Here is a 22,050-nt window from a genome sequence, read left to right on the forward strand (position 1 = left end):
AATGTATTCCTAATATAGGCTTTCTTTCCTGGTAGGATACGCACTGCGTCTTGGTGAAATGACAACTCTTTGCATGCTGCAGCAAAGCCAAGCGACGTGTGCTTTTGCAGTGTATTTCCACTTTTATCAGCAGCTACAAAAAGGTGTTTTATAAAAGTGACAAATCACAGCTCACTGTGCACTGTGTATTTCGGCAGCAGGTCCAAAAGCGCTTTTAGCAACGTGTGTGAGATAACAGAAACAGATTATATTTTGTGCCATATAGAGTAGTAACTCAGGCTTCTACTTCACACTTTATAGGCTACAAACCAATATACTGTATTACCGTGAGTGGATACACATAAGTATACCTGCATGCATCTCTCTCCCTGTTCCTTCACATTCCACGTTGGCTCATGTTCATGAAGAAAGCGAGTCGTCTGTTTGACTTTGATAGGCAATGACAGTTTTATTCAAAACAATTGAAATCATATAACGGTAGGAACTAAGAAAACCCTCCATAAAAGGCACTTCTTTCAAAGTGACCATAGATGTTTGGACAGCAGTGAAATGCAGCTTGAAGCTAAATGTGCATATACAGGACATGAGTTCACTGGGTATCGTTTTTATTGCTAATGACAATTTAGTTTGACAGTACGGAGTATTTTGTATTTCTTTCTTCCATACAGGCGCTACAAGCCCTCTATTGCTTTGACATTCAAATGTGAGCTCTCCAAAATCCTTTTCATCTTGAGTTCCCTGAAACCTGTTATATAAAGAGCAGTGTTTTAATGGAAACTATGTGATGTGTGTTATTGCTCATAATGAGAGGTATGTGGGATGTGCATCACTGTGCCCTTTGATACCTGCGATCCATTTGTGCGGTGGTGTGGCTGTCTGAAGTTTAATTGCTTCCTTTGATAAAGGGACTCGTACAGTCATATACACAGTCTGCTTCTGCTATATCTCCGTGTTTGGCCTCAAAAATAGCAATGAAAGTGATGTTTTGTGTTGGACGCCCGTTGCAGCCCACACCCATCCATCCGTACGATACGCTCCTCCAAAGACTGATGGGAATCTGACATCACGATTAAAACCTGGATATCGTTTTAAATAGAAATACTACAGGTAACAAAAAGTTAAAAAACCGAACCGAAAGTCAGACACTTTTGCGAAGATGCAGATATACAATATAGAAGTCTTTTGTGGGATTCAAACGGTTATAAAGAGAAACTGTCAAAAGCATTTGCATTCATTCAGTTTGAGTATATTGTCTGATCATAGATAATATTGTGCTGCAGATGTTCTCCTCAGTGGAACTAGATCTCAGGCTGACAGCCATCCGTGCGGACGGCCCGACAGTCTGAAAAGAACGAGGCGGTTGTCACCTCTTAAGTCATTCAACCTGTGAAGTGATGCAGCCCTGTGTTTTTCTTTCTCACAGATCATTATCTAACAGTTTACACATGATGCTTCCATCCGCCTCCTGTCAGATGTGCACCGTGCCAATCGAAGCCTTTTTTTTTTCTCCTCAAACATCTCTACATTCATTTATGTGCAGTTACAAGGCTAAATACTGTGATAGTCCTTAGTATATTGAGCCATATATACACATTCAGTTCTGTGTAATATCCGATACACACAAATCATGTAGTGTGACAAAATAAATATTTGCATTCCATGGAAACTCACAGACGGTACACTGTGACGTGAACTGAAAAATCACATGGTCGTGGAGATTATGTGAGCGTTATATGTGAGCATCAACATCGCAATGAACAAGATGCCATCACAACTTAAATAAATGCGGTGGCATGTCGACCACCTTACTACATATATACATACAGACATGGAAGCTACATATTTCTGGGATTACACGTTTCCCTTCTTCACTGTGGGAGTGGCGCAGCACCACAGAAAGTGTACAGAGCCTTGTCAAATGGCTGAGGTGTTTGAGGGCCTGGGTACCTTCAGAGATAGGAAAAAAGAGGTGTCTGAAAAAAAAAATAATAATAATGAAAAAATGAAAAAGAGGCTCCATGTCTCCACCTGTGGCCGGGCACAGTCACTGCATCGTCAGCCATATCCAGCAGCCCCAGAGAAGCTGTTTCATATGCAGCAGGTAGACAGCCAAAGAGGCCTCCAGCTCCTCGCACACTCGCTGTGGGCGCCGGCGGTCTGTGCAGTACATGGCCACGCCCAGGAATGACATCAGCAGGAAGAGGCAGGTGAACAGGGCGAGGTGGGGTCGGGACGGCGTCGTCTCATAGGCTGCACGGGGGGGAAAGCAAAACCAGGTGTTCACGGTTTTGATTTGTAAATAAGTATTTGAATTCTCTCATGGACACAGCTCGTTGTCCTTGTGAGCGAACAAAGGCAAGACCTGGCAAGTGGTGTGTATGGGAGAATTTTAATGTGATAGATTTGTCACACAAACTGTGTTTCTGTTTCAAACGTTGTTAAAAAGGGGGGTGACAGTGGCAGGTAGAACTCTACATTGCATGTCAAGCAAAGTGAAAGTTAATCAGAGGCAACTCTTGACAAACATTTTCCGAAACAGTTAACCTAAATCGTTTTCATTGGTGCTTTTCTACACTTAGTTAGAGTCAACAGACGGCTTGCTATTAAAAAAGTGCAGTGTTGTGGACACTCCCTCATGCACATTACCATAAAGTGATTATTTCAGACACACTTACCACCTAAACAGTCAGAGTAAGGAATGTCTGTGAAGCCGACAGAAAAGAGGCCAGTCAGTCTACAGGGGACCGACCTCTGTGATGTACAGCAACTACAAACCAGCTGCTGTGCCCTCATAGACTCCCACTATCTTTATGGAACAGACTTCCTTGCGCCTCATTTGCATGCATAATTAATTAAAAAGAGTAAATCACTTGCCCGTGTTTGGACGTCTCTCGGCGTTACATTATTTTTAAATAGTACGGAATCCCCAACGGGAAATAGTTTATGATGCAATCTTGGGACGTTTTAATACATTTTGCGTTTTCTCTTTACTGTGAAGTGCAAGGCGTACGCAGCTGTTACATATAAGCTGGGGTTTCAGCTGGTGCCACATTAATTTCGGGGGAATTTTTTTAATCAAAATTGTATTAATATTGCCACTGAATAAATTCACGTTTGTGCTAATGTAGAGCTGACATAGGTGGGCTGCAGATAGAACGTGTAATTGGAAGTCACAGGAGGAGTTTGGTCGAGGTGACGAAGCACCAGAGGGCAGCATGCACTTCCTGGTTGTACAAACACATCGAGCTGTCTGCGACTGAGCAGCCTTGGTGCCATTGCTAACTGTTTACATTCATGTTTTCTTACCATGTACTGTGGTCTCTGGTTCCCTGAATCGAACCCTCCGCTCGCCTTTCCGTCTGTGGTTGGGTTCTGTGTCTGACCCATAGTTGGGACTTGGCCTCTTTAATATGGAGGTGGGGACTTTGCCATTGGTTACCTACATTAGATACGATTCAGGTCAAATACACTGATTCCACGTATCTGAGAAGTGTTAAAGTCCAAACAACAAAAAGTTGGAATACAGAGAAAAGCTTCATTCCCAGAAGTTCCGAGGGTTCTCCGTACCTTAGGTTTCAGTGAGTCCTCCTGTTGGTGGTGGGTGTCCTTTCTGTGGCGTACCTCTGAGTGTTTCTCCCGGTGGGAATGAGGAAGACAGTTGACCGTGTCTCTGAGGGACTCAGCAGCAGCGAAGCGTTTGGACAGCGCAGACACGCACTGGCCCAGAGAATCTACCAAGAGAGTCATGATCATACAGAACATGAGAGAAGATCTAGAGCCGCTTCACACTGAAGTCTGAAGTCAAGACAGACGGCAAGGTGAAGTCAAACAAAGTAACTCAAACATGCAAATGTCCTGGGGAAACAACGGCAGTGTGTTAACTCTTTCGGCACCACTACAGTAAAGTCTAATGAGAGACAATGCCTGATGCAAAACCATCCAGATCCTTTCTTTTGCATCCTCAGTGTCTTCGCTCTAACAGGCTTTAAGGCTTTAGGGATATTTTTTTGTTATACTCAATCAATTAACTGATCTCATTCAGAAGTCAGCTGAAAACCACAACAGCACTTTGCATTTGATCTACAGCTGTAATCCTTGTAATCGTTTGGGCTGCGTTTTGCCTTTCATTAAAATTAAGACAGCAGAGGACAGTAGAGGGCAAGCGACATGCGCTAAAGATTCTTCCTGGACTGGAACTGAATGTGCAGTAAATGACCAGCCCTTTTATTTCCACCTTTAACAGACAGTGAAACGATGCACAGACTGGACACGTTCCAATTAAGGAAATAAATGTACTTAATGATCAGAATCAGTCAATGTGAATATCACCGCGACGATATTAAATAACACTGACATTTTCGTCTGAAACCACTCTGCTATTTATTTTCATTAGATCAGCCTTAAGGTGAAATCAAGGGACACATCTTGACGGGCGTACTGTATCTGTAATTGTAACTTCAAAATATTATCCAGAACGGCACAGGGCACCTTACAGCGCAAGTGCAATTCATGTAACTCGTCTTGCAAATACATGCAAATAGTCTGTCAGCAGAGGGAGTGTGACTGACCCAGTTAATGGTGAAGGGTGTCTGAGGGACAAAGAGCTGTAAACACTTAGACATGCCTCAGCATCTCTCTGAAGGTCAAAGAAGATTCCACTGTGTACAATACAACATAAAGGTCACACAAAAAGTGCGCAGAGACTACTGCTTACTATGATCGCCAACTACAAATTCAACCACTCTCCTGCTCTTGTCTTTTTTTAGTGTTTCATCAAACATGTTTAAGACCATCTGAGGAGAACAACAAGGGGTGTAGTAAAGCTTTTCCACTATACGGTCTATAATCCTGTCTTCGTGTAGCTGCCGGCGTTCAGCATCACCGCCTCCGAGAGCTGACTCGACAACAAGGCTGGTTTCTACGAACGGCAGGGCTTCACAAAAATGCAGAGATCAGAACTGGCCAGAGAGTGCTGCTCCCTGTAAGTGCAAGCCAAGCATACGCACTGTACAACAAAACCGTGGCCTCAAACTGTCACAAAGCTACTTTTCCTTTCTTTTCTTTGCTCTGCGTAAAACCACTCCTGTGTCAAACACGGCTGCAAGTGTTTATTAATTTAACATTTGCATGGACTGACAAGTCTAACTGAAGTGCTTCAAACCGCATCCACACTGTGTCGTGTGCTTTCATAAGCAGAGAGGAGATAACGTCTCCTGACATGTGAGGTCTCCACCCTCATGCTTCAGACTGCAATGTTAACAGAGGTAAATTACATACTACTGAAAGAGGAGTCGTCCCCTGTGGTTTCCTGAGTCATACACGCATGTTTGTTTTTAATCTGCGTGCAGTTCCTGTGTCGTAACATTACTTAAGAAAGAGAGTAGTGTTTCCTTTGCCGCCCTGTAGTATTTAACCTAGGTGTTTACCTGAATATTCAGTCTTGCCAATCTCAGCATAGACGGTCGCCATGAGCTCCAGGCTTCTGGCTGTAATTGGATGGTCATTACCGAAGGCCCTCTGGTGAATTTTTGTAGCCTAAAAAGACGCAGAGACGTGTGAATCACATGAGTCTTGACGTTGTAATAAAATCTGGAGAAGAACCTAAAACAGTAATGACATGATGAAACGCGCATGTGTACAGTACATACCTTACCACTGTATTCTAGGGCAAGATGAGGTCTGAAAGAGAAAGGAAAGGAAAATGACACCATTAAAGAAACTCCACACTAAAATATTTGACATCTGCTGAAAACAAATGTTCAATCTTAAAAGGGAGCACTATCTGCACATTTTCTGGCATTTGAAAACACAAATGCTGTAAATATTTTCCAAAACAATGGACCTGAGCGTATCTGTTTTGGTGTTTGAAGCACAGCAGCATGACAAATCTAAACACGTGTGTGCTGTGATTGAATACGCTCCTTATGGAGGAAGTGGAAAACTTCTCTTTGTGCCAGCGCAGCCTGCCCCTGTCTATTCTCTAGGGTGAATTAGAGAAGGCATGGCACTCACAGGTTGGTTTACTGTCTCGTGCCCGCGCCTCTGCTTAGTGCTAAGCTAGGTGAACCTGATGTATTTCACTGAAGATCCGCCATCTGTTCTGCTCATATCTGCCGAAATACCAGCCAAGGACATTCATCACCCTCACACCCTCACGTGTGTCCATAGATGTAGAGCAAGCTGTGTTTAGTGGGACAGATGTCAGCTTCGCTGTTCTGGAGCCACACTTCCCTTCAATTAGTAATGGCCAGGTGTCAGTTTGCACTGCCATAGAAGGACCTTTTGAGAGGACATCTGATCAGCAAAGACAGAAAATCCCTTCACCAGTCCAGAAGACTTCCTATGACAATGCTGAAAGATTCAAGAAGATTACAACTTCCTGTCCACAGGGAGCAAAGTCTGAGGCCAAGGCTGAGAGTGGAGACAGTAAAGTCCTGGGGACGTTAAGACTATTTTCCTCATAAAGAAATAAAAGCAGGTTTGTGTTTAGTTTCTGTTCAATCATTTTGTACAGATTTTAGAGTCTTTGCAGGGCATGCGTCAAGAAAAAAAATCAAAGAGCAGAATCAAATTCCTGCTTGTCCTTATTTAGCCAGAAACCCAAGCCTCCGGGTACAGCCATGCACAATCAGTACCATCTCATTTAAGTTTAACTACTGTATGCTCCTTGCATTAATGAAGCACTGTGATCTGCCCTCCACAGAGCCAGCCTTCCACCCTCTGGCACCCTCTCTGGCAATCAGGTTAAATGGCCTTATCCCAACAGTGACAACAGAGGCACAGAAAATGGGTGCCTGCTACGGCCTAACACAGTACCCCTGCAACAGGAGACACCAGATCCAGTTAAGGTGTCCCTCCTGTAACACTCAGGTAGAGTGCGGTGTCTCTTTTCTCCACATCTACAAGGAAATTCAACTCTGCCTAAAAAGACTTGGAGTTGGGGTTTAACTGGTTCAGAAAATTTCCACTGCAGAACGATGAATGTGAGTACGTGCGAGCGGACATGCTCTCTGCCTAAATTCACATATTTTCAAAAAGATTGACGAGGAAAGGCAAAGAAGGCTGTTTATCAAACCTTCAGAAAACATTATACAAAGCTGTGAACTGAGACAAAAGTGATTCATTTCTTAAAGTGGGCTTCTGAAGACGTCACATAAATTCTCAATTTCAGTAAAACATTTTTCTCAAGATTATTATTATTAACTTACTAAACAAGCAGGCGAGCTATGTACTGAGCTGCTTCTTACGTAATAAAACCGAGAACAGAAACAAGTGCCAATATACTGTTTGCCTTTTTATAGCTACAGCAGGAACAGTTTCATTTCAGCCTCATGAAGTGATGAGAGGGCAAGTACAGCAGAAACACACATATATACGTATATATTAATATATGCATTCAGTATTTTGTGGGTTATAAAACAAGTCATAAAAGTGATTTTTTTCTCAACTATAAATTGACTTACGATGAGGGCACTGAGCCTTTAAACTCACAGAACAAGTTACACCTCATTAATTAGACCGTAATGGAAGCTCCAGCAGGACACAATTTTACCTACTGTTTGCTCATGATGCAGAGCTGAGCCAGCCGTTCGAGGTGCTGAGCCTGGGAGGCCTGCTCCGAAAGTTCCTCTGGGGTTGTCCATCCTGCAGATCCCAGGGTAGCCTCCTCCTGAGGCCCTGTCACACAAACGCAGGGCATTGAATCACGGTCGATTTGCCACTAAAACACTGTCCCCTCTGTGCGTCTATCTGTCTTTTTGTCCTCACTGCTCCTTGCTCACATTACTCCTCCACCACCTCAGCGAGAGAAGAATAAACCCCTCAAAGCCTGGGTATGTGAGCCGTCTGGACTTTAAGCCTCAACAGTAAAGAGGAGCCAACTGAGGACTGGAGACAAGAGAGCAGAGATAAGGGCAGGAGGGAGTGGATAAGGGAGTCAAACAACACACATGCCACGCCCACTGGAGCACTCAGACGCACACAGTGACAAACCACAAACAGTATGCTCTGTACACACCTAGCACACTCGACACACACAGTGGACACAGAAATGTGTGTGCAACACACGCCATGAGCAAATTAATAAATCATTTTAACAGGTAAAGACTTAGTTTGCATTACAAAACCTACAAAATGACAATGATGTCAGCTGCCAGTAGGGGAATACAGATGAAGGAACATTTGAGAAAGACGCAAGGGAGGAAAAAGAACGCTTGTAAGCTGCAGCTACGGTGCCAGCTCTGCCCCTGGAGATGTGCACCATTCAATCTGAGTGAGTGCTGAATCAGGGGCCTCAGTATTCTGTAGTGGCACACGGCTCCTAATGAGAAAGTGTGGCCATTTGTCTTCTGCTACGTCTGTCCCCGATCCCCTTCACTGTGCCCATGCTACACTGCGCTGCTGCTGCCTCAGCAGCAGACAGAGAGGAAGAGGCAGACGTCTGGAGCAGCGGCAGCAGCAGGTGATGAACGAGCAGCCTTGCCGTGAGCGCTCGCATAAAGCTCCACCAGGCATATTGTAAACAAAGATGGAGTCTGGGTAGAATGGGATGTCATTTCGTATTGTCTTAACAACTTCAAGGAGTGGATTTCCGGATTATTACAGAACAAACTATTAATCGTCTGCATCTATATGGTTTTTAGTTGGAGGTTACACACAAGTCACTTTGGAGATCTGCCTACGCCAGACACAGCCTGCCAGGCATCTGTTGCTTTGCCAACAGCCTCCAAATTAAATAAAATATAATTTTATTTTTATGTAGTAAATGTCAAAAATAATTAGCTGCATGTGATGCTCAAAAAAACAAAAGAGAAGAGAGTTTCTATGTAAAGACCTATTGAATTTGGTTCTTCTAAGCAAAAGTGGAGTCATGAGACAGATAGCTAAATCAGGCCATTTGGCTTGAATAACGTTGGGTAAACCTTAAAATACGTGATACAGTTAAACCCAAACAAAGTAATTGAATTGAAGAAAATAGCTTGTTGACGCATGGAAACTTATTTCACGTGTAAGTACCACAAACGTACATGTGTTGAACGCATATTACATGGAAAACAAAAAGCCGGGGACACACTCAGAGTCAAAGTGCACACTGCGCACTCCACGCTCTTTGATTTTGACACATAGCATGAGTAGCATAATGTGAATATACTTGCCTGTGTTGCCCTGAAGAGCAGTGAGCTCGATCAGTGCCACCTCATAGAACATTTTTTCAGCCTGGATGAACTGGAGGGCCTTTCCATCTGTTTATGTGGGTAAAGGATCAGTCTCAGTTGTCAACAGGATTAGTAGAAGTTAAAAACAGTGTGGTTGGCCAGCTCAACACGTTTTTTTGTTTTTTGTTTTTTTGTTCCCCTTTCGTCCCACTTGAGAGCCACCCCTATGGGCAAACAGAATGTGTAGTAATCCAAAGCACACTGTTGATCTTGAGGTCCGGATTTCGCAACACAGACTTCAGTCACTGGGTTTGTGTCATTGTTTTTGTGTCTGTACCTGCTTTTTTTTGTGTGTGGTTTTAATGAGGTGTGTCCAATTACACCACGTATCTCTCTTACATAACATTCCTATTTTAACATCTGTTTTTTTTTTTTATTCCTTCTTTTATGCTTCCCTTGATTGATCTCAATAGCACTGCTTTGTTTCCATGAAAAGGTTCTCTATTTAAAGCAGTCTAAATATAGCTCACTTTGTCAAAAGCATTCTGTGCGCTCGGTGTCCGACCCGGTGTAAAATGACACCGCTGATGCTTGTCAGGTGAATTTAAAGACCAATGGGATGGAGAATGCTTAAAATAAACACAGCCTGTTTAAATGTCCTACTTAACATTTCTCGTGCGTATAACACTATAAATTCCATCCTAGGTTTTCCATCTCTGCTGTGTCACTACTTCCACATTATACGTCAATGTACCGGGAATAAAACTAAATATCTACAACTTTTACAATCAAGTTAAAAAGATGGACAAAAAGGTTTCTATTCTGGTAAAAATGTTAAGATTGGAGCTGGTTTCCTTCATTTTGTGACCACCGGGATAATGTCAGTCGAGCCATTTATCTGTTAGGATCTGTCCCAGCACAGTTAAAATAGTTATAATAAAAGATGTGATGAGATTTTAAAAATGTGTTCTCCTAAATAAAAACAGGATGACGGGAAAAAAAGGAATAAAATAGAAACCTGGCACAAAAACAATCATTTTTAATATTAAAGTAATAAAGGGAAAACATTCTCTTTGCACTAATTCAGTTTGATGTTCTCCACACATCTTGAGCTCCTTTACAGATATGTGATTAGAAATGCGTTATACCTGCCCCAGCTCCTGGGAGTCACCTGGCAGCGGGGACTAAAGCTCGTACGAGGTGGACCATCTGTGAGGGAGAATGAGGGCAGCAGCCATCACCAAAGGTCAGAGCACTACTTCTGCCCGCTATTTTTAGCCGCCGTGGACCACAACAATGCAACAACAGGAACCTCACACAATCCTCTCCTGGGAATGGCCTCGATTCTACCCGCACACACACAGCCACCCCAGAGCTGGTAATTGGACTGCACTCCAAAACTCGACAACAACTTGCATTAACACCGGCGCCTTCAAAGGCACATCGGATCGCACGTGCCACCCGACTCTGTAGTGTACTGAAATAACCTCCTGACGCAGACATTCAAATGAAGCCAGTAGAGTGTGTGTAGAGTTATACACTTAGAAATGTTGTCATCAAATATTGCATTTGCAGGTCCACTTTAAAAATGTAAGGGTGGCCCATGGCCAGGTTTTTATCACATGTCTATGTTTATTTGAGATTAAAGTATAAATGCAGGGGTCCATATTCTTTCCAAGAAACTCATATCAGCAAAACACTCTGAAGCCAAAAGAGCTTTTGGCTTCGGACAAAGTTCACTTGCTGCCAGCCTTGATAACGATACATCAAGCCTTAAGCATTCATTTCTCTGCCAGTGTAACTATCAACTGCATCTAATACAGTACAGTCGACTAAAGCCAGCACAGCAACATGAAACCAATATACTTAAAATAAATGAATTTAGCTTTATTTCCTAATGGTGCGCTTGAGATGCCGCAAATTCTTCTCAGAAAAATGTTTCTGTGAAACTCCAAAGTTCCCACAACCTGCTCCCAGTTCGAGAAGGATGACCCTTCACCTTCCTCCCTAGAGGGGAGTCGCAGCCAGACCACGATATCGCTGCCACGGCTACTGTGATGCTTATGAGAAATGCTCAGAAAACAGTTGGAAGCACTTTCTGGACGAGATATTTTCAGCCTTTGTGCAAACATTTCTAATGTCATCTCAGAACTCATATTTTAAGCTACAATTATATTTCAACATGTTCTTATTTTATACTCCTATTATGGTTGTAATGATTATATTCTTGCGACTTTATTATGAAAACTTCAAATGCATTTTCCGCCGTTATTTCAAGCAGTTCGTAGGATGTGGTTGCACTTTTATGGCTGTAAGGTTACACTAAAAGTAGAAGAATGCAACTCTACTACACATAGAATACCACAATTTGACTTGAAACGATGCATTACTATTAATAATGTTGTACAGTAATGTAAGGCAAGGCAAGGCAAGGCATTTTTATTTATATAGCGCATTTCATACCAAGAGGCAACTCAATGTGCTTTACATAAAAACAGAACAAATTAGAACACACAGTTAAAAGCAAGAACAAAGAAAAAGAAAAAAGAAAAAAGAAAAAAGAAAAAAGAAAAAAGAAAAAGAAAAGTGTATTATATTATACATATATTAAAACGATTAAGAGGACTTACAGTGTAAATCCAAGATTACGATTTAAAATGATTTAAAAGGGCTCAGCCATATGCACATGAAAAAAGAAATGTTTTTAACCTGGATTTAAAAGTGCTTACAGTTGGGGCTGATTTCAGCTCTGCTGGTAGTTTGTTCCATTTGTGTGCAGCGTAACAGCTAAATGCTGCTTCACCGTGTTTGGTTTTAACTCTGTGCTCCACTATCTGACCTGAGTCAGTCGATCTCAGAGCTCGACTGGGTTTATACATTGCTAACATGTCATTCATGTATTCTGGACCTAAACCATTCAGTGATTTGTAAACCAGTAGCAGAACTTTAAAATCTATTCTGTAGCTGACTGGGAGCCAATGTAAAGACTTAAGAACTGGGGTGATATGCTCTGATTTCTTTGTTCTGGTTAAAACTCGAGCTGCAGCGTTCTGGATGAGCTGCAGCTGTTTGATACTTTTTTGGGGGAGTCCAGTCAGAAGACCGTTACAGTAGTCAAGTCTATTGGAAATGAAAGCATGAATCAGCTTCTCCTGATCTGTTTGCGACATGAAGCCCTTAATTCTGGATATGTTCTTAAGTTGATAAAAGGCTGTTTTGGTGATTGATTTGATATGACTGTTAAAGGTCAGATCTGAGTCTATCAGCACACCAAGGTTTCGGACCTGGTCTTTAGTTTCTAGAGACAGTGACTCAAGGTGTTTACTGACAGTAACCCTCTTCTCTTTATTGCCAAAAACAATGACCTCAGTTTTTTCTTGATTTAACTGCAGGAAGTTTTGGTTCATCCAATTTTTGACTTTCTCTAAACAGTGACACAATGACTCTATTTGACTGCAGTCATCTGGAGACAATGCAAGATATATCTGTGTGTCATCTGCATAACTATGATAGTTGACATTTGAATTCTGGATAATTTGACCCAAAGGCAACATATATAGGCTGAACAGAAGGGGTCCAAGAACTGACCCCTGAGGAACTCCATATGTCATAGCCACTGGATCGGATTTATAGCTTCCAATGGTCACAAAATAACTCCGCTCCTCCAAGTAGGACCTGAACCAATCTAGTACTGTTCCGCTGAGTCCTGCCCAGGTTTCCAACCTGTTCAGCAGTATACTGTGGTCTACAGTGTCGAAAGCAGCACTGAGATCCAACAGGACCAGAACTGACACCTTGCCTGAGTCAGTGTTCAACCTTATATCATTCAACACTCTAATGAGAGCTGTTTCTGTACTGTGGTGAGGTCGAAAGCCTGATTGAAATTTATCAAAGAGTCCACTGGAGTTTAAAAAGTTGCTAATTTGATTAAAAACCACTTTCTCAATGATCTTGGCTATAAAAGGGAGATTTGAGATAGGTCTGTAGTTGGTTAACATGGAAGCATCCAGCGTTCTCTTTTTTAAGAGTGGTTTGATGGCAGCTACTTTTAGGGCTTTAGGAAACGCGCCTGATTGAAGTGAGCAATTTATTATTTGCTGCAGATCTGTTTGGACAGAGCTTACAATAGTTTTAAAAAAGTCAGATGGCATTGTGTCAAGACAGTATGTCGATGGTTTAAGATGCTGAACTGTGTGCTCTATGGTTTTTTGGCCAATTGTATTAAATTCTGACATCCTAGCTGATTTATTCCTAGGTGGTTTTAAGGATGGTGTCATTTTATTATTTCGACGATTTGTGTCGATATTTTGTCTTATAGATGTGATTTTTTCATTGAAAAAGCAAGCAAATTCATTGCATTTTTCTGTGGAAGAAAGTTCTGAAACTATCTCTTTTGGGGGGGTTGTAAGCTTATCAACCAAAGCAAACAGAGTGCGAGTGTTGTTGATATTCTTATTAATCATTTCAGATAAGTGTTGCTGTCTAGCCTTGAGTAACCCGTGGTTAAAATTAAAAATACTTATCTGTATTTTTACAGATAAAAATACAGATGTACTGTGTGTCAAAGGATTTAACCCCGTCATGGTGGATGACCCTCTTAAGCAGATACGCTTTCGTGCTGAGAGGGGCAGACTGCGATGGCTATTGATGATGTGAAGCTCAGCAAATCGACCTATTTTGGAAAATGGACAGTGAGAAGTAGCGTCTTGCTGAGGTGGATAACCTGAGCTGGCGAGTTAAGTGTTGGAGTGTCTCAGTGACGGGGAGAAGAGCCACGGAGGTAATATATCCTGAAACGTGACACCCCTCTATTATCTCTATTCTATACCATTGGAGTTTATAGAAGCAGCAAAGTGGCGATGCACGGGCCAGTCAGTGCAGATACAGGTTAATTAGTGCTCTCCCACTCTGTTGTGCCGAGATAAGAGCCTACAAATCCTCTTAACAGGCAGACTCACAGCCGGGGCTACACACAAAACATGTGGCATTAGGGGACAAACGTGTTATTATGAACTCGCCCGAAGACATCCGCTCACCCTCCTGGATTTACATTACATTTATAAAGGCCCCACATCCTCCATTGTGCTGGAATTTGCCACACTGACAATCCTTTAAATGAATGTTCAGCTCACAGAGCCAAACTCGGCTAGCTGTAAAATTGGCCGCTTGCTAAAAGCTTTCTCAGAGTCGGGGTGAGATGGAAAGCAAAGACGGAAACTGATTTATTAAAGGATACAATTCTTTTCAGTGATGAAGAGTTCTGCAATCTGTAAAGCACAGGAAAAAAACATAAAAAACAACCAGTGGTTAAGTATTACATAATTAATTTCCAACACAATTCCCGGGTGTGTGCACAAGCGATGTTGGGAGCTGTCAAAACAAGTAATCCTTTTTCCTCCTCGCAGCAACACTGGTCTGGCCAACGTCATGCCGCACGTTCCAAAGTTCTGGAGTAAAGGCTATGTTTTGACATCAGGGACATTCCTCCAGGCACTACTAGAGAGAATTAAAATTGCAGCTCTGCCTTAGTAGGAGGGCCTTGTAAATCACCCCGGTATGTAATCTGCTCAGACTTTACCCACGCCACGCAGTGCCAAAAACATAATGCCTCTGACCTTAAATAAGGCTACATATAGCCCACACACAATGGGGCTCCTATCATCTGGACACTTATAACAAAGTGAGTAATGCTGTTGCTGTATATTAGCGCTGCATCCAATACCTCATTTAGTAGCCATCCTTCCTGGGATGATAGTGGAGTTACAGTATCAACACAGAGACACATGAGTGACTGTGCTGTCAGATTTGACATTGGTGTTGGAGACATCAAGGTTGAGTGTGTCCTGTGTGCTGTGGCGTGTGATCAGATGTGTCTATACAGCTGTGCACATGCAAGATATAGCAGATCAGCAGATGCATGCAATGAACATGTGCACTCATGTTGGTGTGGGTGGAAGACAAAGGAAGATAATGTGGGCGCGTTCAGTCCCCATCTGGCTCACCTGGTGTAAGCAGTTGGGCAGAGAAGTGAAGCTCTGCACATGGGTCAGTCCCAACAGGCAGCTGAGGAAGCAGTGGAGGGCGGCCTGGTACTCCCCCTGCTGCTGGAGCTGCTGTCCCAGCTCAAACAGGCCCTCCCTCCCTCCGTTCAGCATCCCCAGTGCCAGCCAGAGTCAGCGCTGCCTCCCATCAGAGCTCCACCGTCCGAGGACAGACGTTCCTCCCTTCTCCACTCCACTGAAGAGCCACACAGAGAGAGAAACAGCCGGAGTGAAACACAACTAAAAGCAGCTGCTCATGTAAACACAGACAGAACGGTGGAAGGGGAGGAGTGAGCAGTGCAGCTTCCTCTCAGTCGCGTCTGTTCACAGTAAGTCAAGGGCAGGTGATAAGGAGCAGGCTGAGGGAGCACCGGCGACTCACACGGAAAAGATCCATTCCCCTCCCTCCTCCCAGGCTGCACCAGGAAAGGAGGACAGAGGAAGTGGGAGAGTACTAGCTGTTTGAGTGGCAGAGCTCTGGACCAATCCCTGCTCTGATCACACCCAGTAGCTCTACCACAGTGTGCTCAGCACTCTGGGTCTTCCTCCAATCCTTGAACAGGGAAATTGCAAAGATGTATGTTTTGATGATGAAAAGAAAATACAGTGGCACATGTCCTATCATCTATGTCTAAATGCACTTTAAGATAACATTTAAATTTCATCAAGTGTTGTGACCTTGTTGTTTCTCCTATTGTGCATTCACAGAGCAGTAGGTTATGCATATTACAGTGCGTGAAAGAATAATTTGCCACACTTATGATTTATAGATGAGGAGTCTTAATGCTGTGTGAGCATATTTTACATTATTAGACTGTAACCTAGCTTTTGTAGATTCAGTGCAACCAGACTGCAGATGCAAACACAAGGATATTAGAAACATCCACTTTACCAAATGTGTGTGAGCGTGAAAACACTCACTATCCAAACAAGGACAACAAATATTTATTCAAGAGGAGTGCCTCCTCTGGATGTTTGCTCGCTTCCCTGCACACTCTGCTAATCAACGCAAATGGGAGGCCAATCTCTGCCTAGGGAAAAGGAGAGGGAGAAGAGGAGAAGAGATACGACCGAAGCACTTGATCCACAGATGATCCAGAGGATCAGGAATGGGTCTTGACTCTGAGAGCAGCACTCCAACCCTCCTTCCATTTGGACAATAGCCTAGCCTGGTGGTTGGAGGTAATGAATGTAACACAAAGCAAATGGGCAGAGTCAGTCTCCATTAGTGTGCGACGCACCTGGCTAAGCAAGATGGAATTTTAATGGCCGTGAATGCCCGTGGATGGGAGATTAGAGGGTTTTAAACTTACACTTGCAGGTCAGACTCTGGGAACTGTGAACGGTGCTCAGTTTGGACAAACAGCATCTCGCTGTGGAACTCGATTATGCTGATGCAGGGCACCTTAACCTCCCACCACCACCCAGAGAACCATGGTAAACAGACAGGTAATTGTGCTTGATTTACTGTGGTGTCAATAGTATTGTTAAAATGCTGCAAGCAAAGCTTCTGATGCAGTTAAGTTGGAGGGCCACTAGCTGACTCTCAGTGTTCAACCCTAACTGAAAGCTAAAGAGCAACAGCAGTGAGAAGACGACAGACGGATGTTCTTCTCTTCACGTGATAAAATGCCCGAGCAGCGAAGTGGAAACTTTTCAAAAACGGTTAGTTCTGTTATTTCTCATACCATGAATGAACCCCACAGTCAAGAAATGTACAGGTTGAACATTTTTTTGAATGAATGCTCCTGAATGCTTGGGCACGTTAATATGTAAATGAGTGGTATATAAAGGGCAGTAGAAAACATAAATGTACAGTATGTTTGAAGAACACTTTCTCTAAAGCTGTCCACTTTCCGTAGACCATGCCCGACTTTCCTTCTGCAACTGGAATTTCCCCATATGCAAATGTCATTTAAATAAAATATGGGTATTCCAGAGTACTTTGCAAGCTGTCACGCTCCGATACGGGGACATGTATAAAAAAAAAGAAAAGACAAACATTGCCATTGTTACTAGTGACACCTGTGATATTTTTACTACTACAGGTCATAATGTCTGCTGTCTCTGCTACAGGTGCTGCAGCCCTGCATATCTGAGAACAATGGTGTAGATTTGCATTTTACCAGCTGCAGAATGAGCATCATAATTCAAAATTATGGTCGGGAGGATCGACTTTGCCGGCACCACAAAACTGTAGATCATTTACTCGCATCCTGCTCCAAATAACTTTCGGTGCGTACTGTGTGCTGGCAATCGTTTTGACAAAGATATTGACTGATGTTCACTATACTACATGGGAAGAATGGAAATCTACCTGTAATTGGAATATCGATCGCCTGTCCTGTGGAGTTGGTGGACAAATACATCAGCATGATCAGTAAACACAGCTCCCACTCCCAGTTAAGCCAATACAGCGGTCTAATGCAAATGAACGGTGAGGAGGCCCTTCAGCTGAACGCTGTGATGAAAGTGTCATTCACAGATATAAATTCCGCATCAGCGTTTATTACAGAGCAGTAAACATCAATATATTAAATTTATGTAAATGCTTCACATAATGTACATTTACAGTGGTCTACACTTTGAGCTGCTTGTAAACATCACAGCACACGCAGTAACAAGATACAAGATAATTATTCAAGCTGGGACTGAAATCACATTTTGAATTATTTTCTAAAAAGATCACAGGTGAAGTGTTTCGGAGTGATTATTTGCACATTTGCACTTTCCTGCACTTAAGAGAACATTCATCTTAACAAACCATTTGTTCGCGTTAATGCATTTTGCATTGTCCAGCAGCTTTGCAGAACATTGCTTCCCTTGCGTCCTCCTGTCAACCTGCTACACTGCGCATGGCCCTACATCAGCATATACTATTTATATTTCCAGCATTGTGCATATACAGCCACTCTTTGCAATTTCGCTATAGCCTAGAGGTCTCTGATACGGACGAGGTTGCTGTGTGTGAGTGACAGCAGCTACATCCCCAGCTACAGTGTGCCAGCTTCAAGTATTTGTCTTGGCACGAGTAACCCCGGATATCCTGCGTTTTACACAAAACACCAGATGAAACTTTGTGCCTTTTTCTTTAGATATACATATTGTTCGTCTGCAGTCTGTTTAAACCCGTCCACTCTCTTGCTGCATCCCTCTAAGATTCAGGCTCTGGCAGTTTAATAGGCTCGGTCCCGACACCCCCAGCTACTGAAAGGCAGTTTATGACCTCCATGTAATCAGCAGTAAATGCTGCCACCATCTGTCTCTTTTTACTCAATTATCTGACCCAGTGACTTTTACTGACAAACACTGTCCAGGTAAACACAGTAGCACAAATCCCCGAGCTAGGATTATGACACATCTATACATCATCCGTGATTTCTTTTTAGCCAGGTTGCATTCCAGCAGTACTTGGTAATAAATGGCTTAGTTCCGTTGTGCACAGAAAAGAATGAAAAACAAAAAAAGGTGCAATTACATGTGTCGGGGCGTTATTACTTCAACCCTCACGGCGGGTATTGTGAAAGGGTCACATAAGAGTCTACACTGCACATTTAGTCATGACTAACACTGCAGAGCTTTTGATTTTCTTTTTTTTTTTCAAAAGCTCTTAATGAAAAAAAACACTTAACTGGGTTTATAATGATTCATCTCCATCACAAAGAGTAAAAATTAATTCATTAAGAACTGTTGATTAAATGGGATGCCTCATAAAACCCTCTGCTGGGCTCAGTTTCTTCTGCTCTACTCTAGCACCCCCTAGTGGTCAATCTGAGGATGTCATTATACAGATGCCACAATGCTTTGGAAAGAGGGGATGGAAAAATTTGTATGTGGGGTTACAAACTAGACGCCTTTCAATACATGTACTTTTTGGTGTATTAGTTGTATTGTGAGATATAATAGAAAATTATCATGTGTGTAGATTGATGCTGTTATAAGACATAGTGTCTATATTCATGAGTGGTTTTGTAACGACTTTAGTCAAGAAGGCATCACAGTCTTATGTATCTCATGGCCCTCCATTCTCTTAGAATAAGAGATTGAACCCATATGTCTGCAAAAATAATGCGAAGGCTTGTCATTTATGTGTGTAGGAGGTAAACTGAGAGACGACAGCAAGTGTCAGAAGACAGACTGTCATACTTTAAGTCACACTTAGATGTGACTGCAGGCTGTTTGAGATTAACGCTGACTCTTGGCTTGGTCTGCCTGCTCAAAACGCACGATTTACCACATTTATGAATGTGATTCTTCTCAAGGTCTCTCTCTTCTGTCTCCCTTCTATCCCTGCTCTTTTAAGTGCTTGTGAGACATGATGTCAGGGGACAGGACCGGAGCAGTGACACTCACGGCTTACTCATCCTAGCTGGGGTGTCATGCTGCCAACAATCACAGGATCTCTGCCACACCTCATTAACAGAGCCTTATCTCGTTCTCACTGCATGGTCATTGTCTGGATTTGTCTTTGCTGTTTATCACAACATCCTGACTCACCACTCTATGGGTCTACAAGAGGAGACAATGACATAATGAAGATAAACTTAATTACCAGCAGTTAAAAATTAAATAAGAATCAAAAGGTGTACGACAGTGCGCTAAGAGTTAAATGTTTAATATGTAAATGTCTTGTCCATGCTGCATCAACTCACATGAGGTTGCCATGCCAACTGGCATCAGCCTAGTCACGGTTTTTCTTCTGCTTTTGAAACAGGTCACCGGGTTAATGTCTGTGTGGAATTCAAAACAGACCGTGCCACCTGTCAATAAGGCTCAAGTGTTAACAAGACACCTGGAGCCTCGCCGGCCTCGTTTCATTCTCCCACGTCCCCCTTCTTCCGTTGTAACCGTGCAGGTGTGGGCCATTCCATGAAAGTGGCCGCGTTTGGATTGTTTCCCCACTTCAGGGTGGCTGAAAGGAAAAACAATGATGCGACGTGAGAGGCTTTTGTGAGAACACTAAAACCCAGTGGTTTCCCAATTAGGGGCTGAAGACAAGCGAGCAGAGCACTTGAGGACAAAACCTGAATCAGAAGAGGGGGAAAAATCCAACAGAGCAGGGAGGCTGTGGCCACATCAACTGTGTTTAGTTTTCTCCACTAGGAGACTAAACTGAGCCACAGAGAACCACTTAATAATGGCAAAAAGCTGCTTTGTCATTTATTAATAGAACAAACATCTTTATTCTTAGTTTCTGTAAAAGCAATAATTTGTATCAGGGCTAAAAGATTAGTTAATTCTATCTGTAAAACATTTTTACATTATAGTCTCTTTTTCCGTTTTTGCAGGACAATCATAATCCTTCCAAAAACATACAACAATACTGAATCTAATTTCTTTTATTTGTAGCTATGCCAACGGCATGCTATTTGTGGTTGTTCAGTCGGTCAGTCCGCTGCTCTGGCACAGACTGAAATATCTCAACGATTAGCGGAACGATTGCCATCGACATTCACGGGCCTCAGAGAACGAGTCCAAGTGACTGTTGCCCCCTGAATCATCCTGTACTGTGACTTCGTGTTTGTCCTTTTAGCTTTTTAGGGAAATCTCTCGTCAGTTATTTCACGGATTGCCATGCAATTTGGTGTGCATATTCAAATTCCCTCCAGGATAATCTATGTAAAATAATACATATAATGCATTATCTGCAAAACTCCAGCAGGCTACAGAAATCAGCTGCTGCCTACTTATGTTTAACTACAAATTTGCAAATGACAGCAACCTTGCATGTTAGCAAGATAAACATGGTAAATGTTACACCTGCTCAACATTACCATATTACTATAATAGCATGTATCTCAAATCACTACTGTGTCTATAACCACTGTTGAAACATAATGTCCTGTTGAAATGTGTTTTGCATTTCTTTTTAAGAGGTCTCCTGATACCAGTCAAGAACCTTTTCCATGTTTTATCTGATTTATTGAAATTACCAGGCCCATTTTATCCTCACATGAGCTGAAACCTTAATTTGAGCAGTTCCTTTAGCATGACTGATCATGTACGAACACAACCATCTCACAGGTTTAAAGGAATGCCAACGAGGAAATTAAGGGTTAAGCGTTCTCACACCGACTGACCTACAGATATGACCATGACGGCGTGCTGTTGCTGCATCGGGAGGAGCTTCGATTACTCGGTCACGGTCAATCAACCCTGGATACAGACTTCAGAGGCACACACCTCGCTTCACCATAACTCGCTTGGTAGTGGTGGGTTATATTGGAAAGGCAGAGAAGGCCGGTGACCAGCAGGGAGTGACCACGCACAGTAAATGTTTATGTGTCATTATTCATCCTCCAAGAGAAGCTCTCCACTTTTTATTCTCAAATTCCCTTTTATTGCAGTCAATTCAAAACTGGGATAAGGGGCATTTAAATTTAATCGCTTGGAAAATTCGGTCATTTTGTTTTTGGTGGCGAACCGGTGCTACTGTACACACTTAATCCTGGGAATTTCCAGCCGTTTTACATGCGAGTGGTTTAGAGGGACTCAGGGAAATTGGCTCATCACTCAATAGTGCAGTGAGATTTCTGCTGATGACATTTCCATTAACAACAGGACATAATATGTTTATAGATCCACATTTTCCTGGCCCTTTAATTTCTCTTTCTGCAACACAGTTTCTAACAGATGCACGGGCGTGAGGAAGGAGGACTTTATAGATCGCACATACAGCGGATCTATAGGCAGTAAATTGTGCTGACAAAGCATGGTAAGGTAGCTGATGTAGAAAACTACATTGACTTAATTGACTTACAGAACATGCAGTCCTTAATGAAGACAGCTCAATGTGACTGCTGTACAGTAAGAACCAGTCATTTTAAATTACCAAGAAATAAATCTTATGATAT

The 22,050-nt window shown here is 42.6% G+C and overlaps 2 protein-coding genes across 2 annotated transcripts; both read right to left on the reverse strand.

Annotated features, from left to right (window-relative positions):
• Window positions 1-314: 314 nt before the first annotated feature.
• Window positions 315-8,827, reverse strand: cUnh14orf180 (chromosome Un C14orf180 homolog). The gene is made up of 6 exons (XM_084569531.1): window positions 7,557-8,827; window positions 5,649-5,679; window positions 5,427-5,535; window positions 3,568-3,731; window positions 3,307-3,439; window positions 315-2,250 (listed from the first exon to the last, which is right to left on the reverse strand). The coding sequence occupies exons 1-6, from the start codon at window positions 7,697-7,699 to the stop codon at window positions 2,045-2,047; spliced, it is 786 nt and encodes a 261-aa protein (XP_084425657.1). The 5' UTR covers window positions 7,700-8,827; the 3' UTR covers window positions 315-2,044.
• A 3-nt stretch (window positions 8,828-8,830) lies between these two features.
• Window positions 8,831-16,028, reverse strand: LOC311505780 (uncharacterized protein). The gene is made up of 3 exons (XM_084569533.1): window positions 15,158-16,028; window positions 14,392-14,422; window positions 8,831-9,242 (listed from the first exon to the last, which is right to left on the reverse strand). Exons 1-3 carry the CDS (start codon window positions 15,308-15,310, stop codon window positions 9,043-9,045), a joined length of 384 nt encoding a protein of 127 aa, XP_084425659.1. The 5' UTR covers window positions 15,311-16,028; the 3' UTR covers window positions 8,831-9,042.
• Window positions 16,029-22,050: the final 6,022 nt, after the last annotated feature.

Source organism: Chelon labrosus (genome assembly GCF_963514085.1).
Source record: "Chelon labrosus genome assembly, chromosome: 20".
NCBI classification, from domain to species: Eukaryota; Metazoa; Chordata; class Actinopteri; order Mugiliformes; family Mugilidae; genus Chelon; species Chelon labrosus.